This window comes from Nestor notabilis, unplaced genomic scaffold, assembly GCF_000696875.1.
Source record: "Nestor notabilis isolate BGI_N333 unplaced genomic scaffold, ASM69687v1 scaffold24074, whole genome shotgun sequence".
Classification (NCBI taxonomy): Eukaryota; Metazoa; Chordata; class Aves; order Psittaciformes; family Psittacidae; genus Nestor; species Nestor notabilis.
Window position 1 is genome coordinate 482 of NW_009925489.1, and position 608 is coordinate 1089.

At 57.1% G+C, this 608-nt stretch overlaps 1 protein-coding gene across 1 annotated transcript; it reads right to left on the reverse strand.

The window, feature by feature from the left end:
• Positions 1 to 3: 3 nt before the first annotated feature.
• Positions 4 to 478, reverse strand: LOC104404620 (AP-3 complex subunit sigma-2-like; the record flags this gene model as incomplete). Its single annotated transcript, XM_010013087.1, has 2 exons — positions 4 to 122; positions 371 to 478. Coding segments are annotated over 2 exons (227 nt in total), but the record flags the coding sequence as incomplete, so codon positions are not given.
• Positions 479 to 608: the final 130 nt, after the last annotated feature.

The window sequence follows — 608 nt, forward strand, 5'->3', positions numbered from 1 at the left end:
AACTGTGACAGGTTGGGCACTTTGATGTTGATGTCTCCGATGTTGATGTTACGCGGGATCTCCGGGAGGTTGATGTTCTTCACAGCCGAGACCGCGCGGGAAGGAGCGGCCGAGAGCCCTCCCTGCCGAGAGAGGGACCAGTGAGCCCCGGCCCTGCCCCACAGCCCCACAGAGTCCTGGCTCCACAGCAACAGCACAAACAGGGCTGTTCACCTTGATGGGAACAGCCATTTCCATGCCCAGGCTGCCTCCTACGCTCCTCAACAGCAAGGAGCAAGCTGGGAAGGGACATCCCCGGCCCAGTCCCTGAGGACAGGGGCAAGCAGGGACTGGGGACATGAGCTGGGTGTCCCACAGCATGGCTGCTCACCTCCGCCTTCTCCAGCTTGCTCTGGGCCTCCACCTGTGCCACGATCTCGTTCATGTTGGTCTCCAGCACCATGCCACCAATCACCATCTCCTGCAGGATGTGGTGAACCTGCAAGAGAAGTGAGGGGAAGGCTGTGAACCCAGAAGCTGGAGAGGGGCTTTGGACAAGGGCCTGTAGGGTGAGACAAGGAAGTACAAAATGAAATATAATCCTTTGTAAAATAAGAAAATTAAGTTTT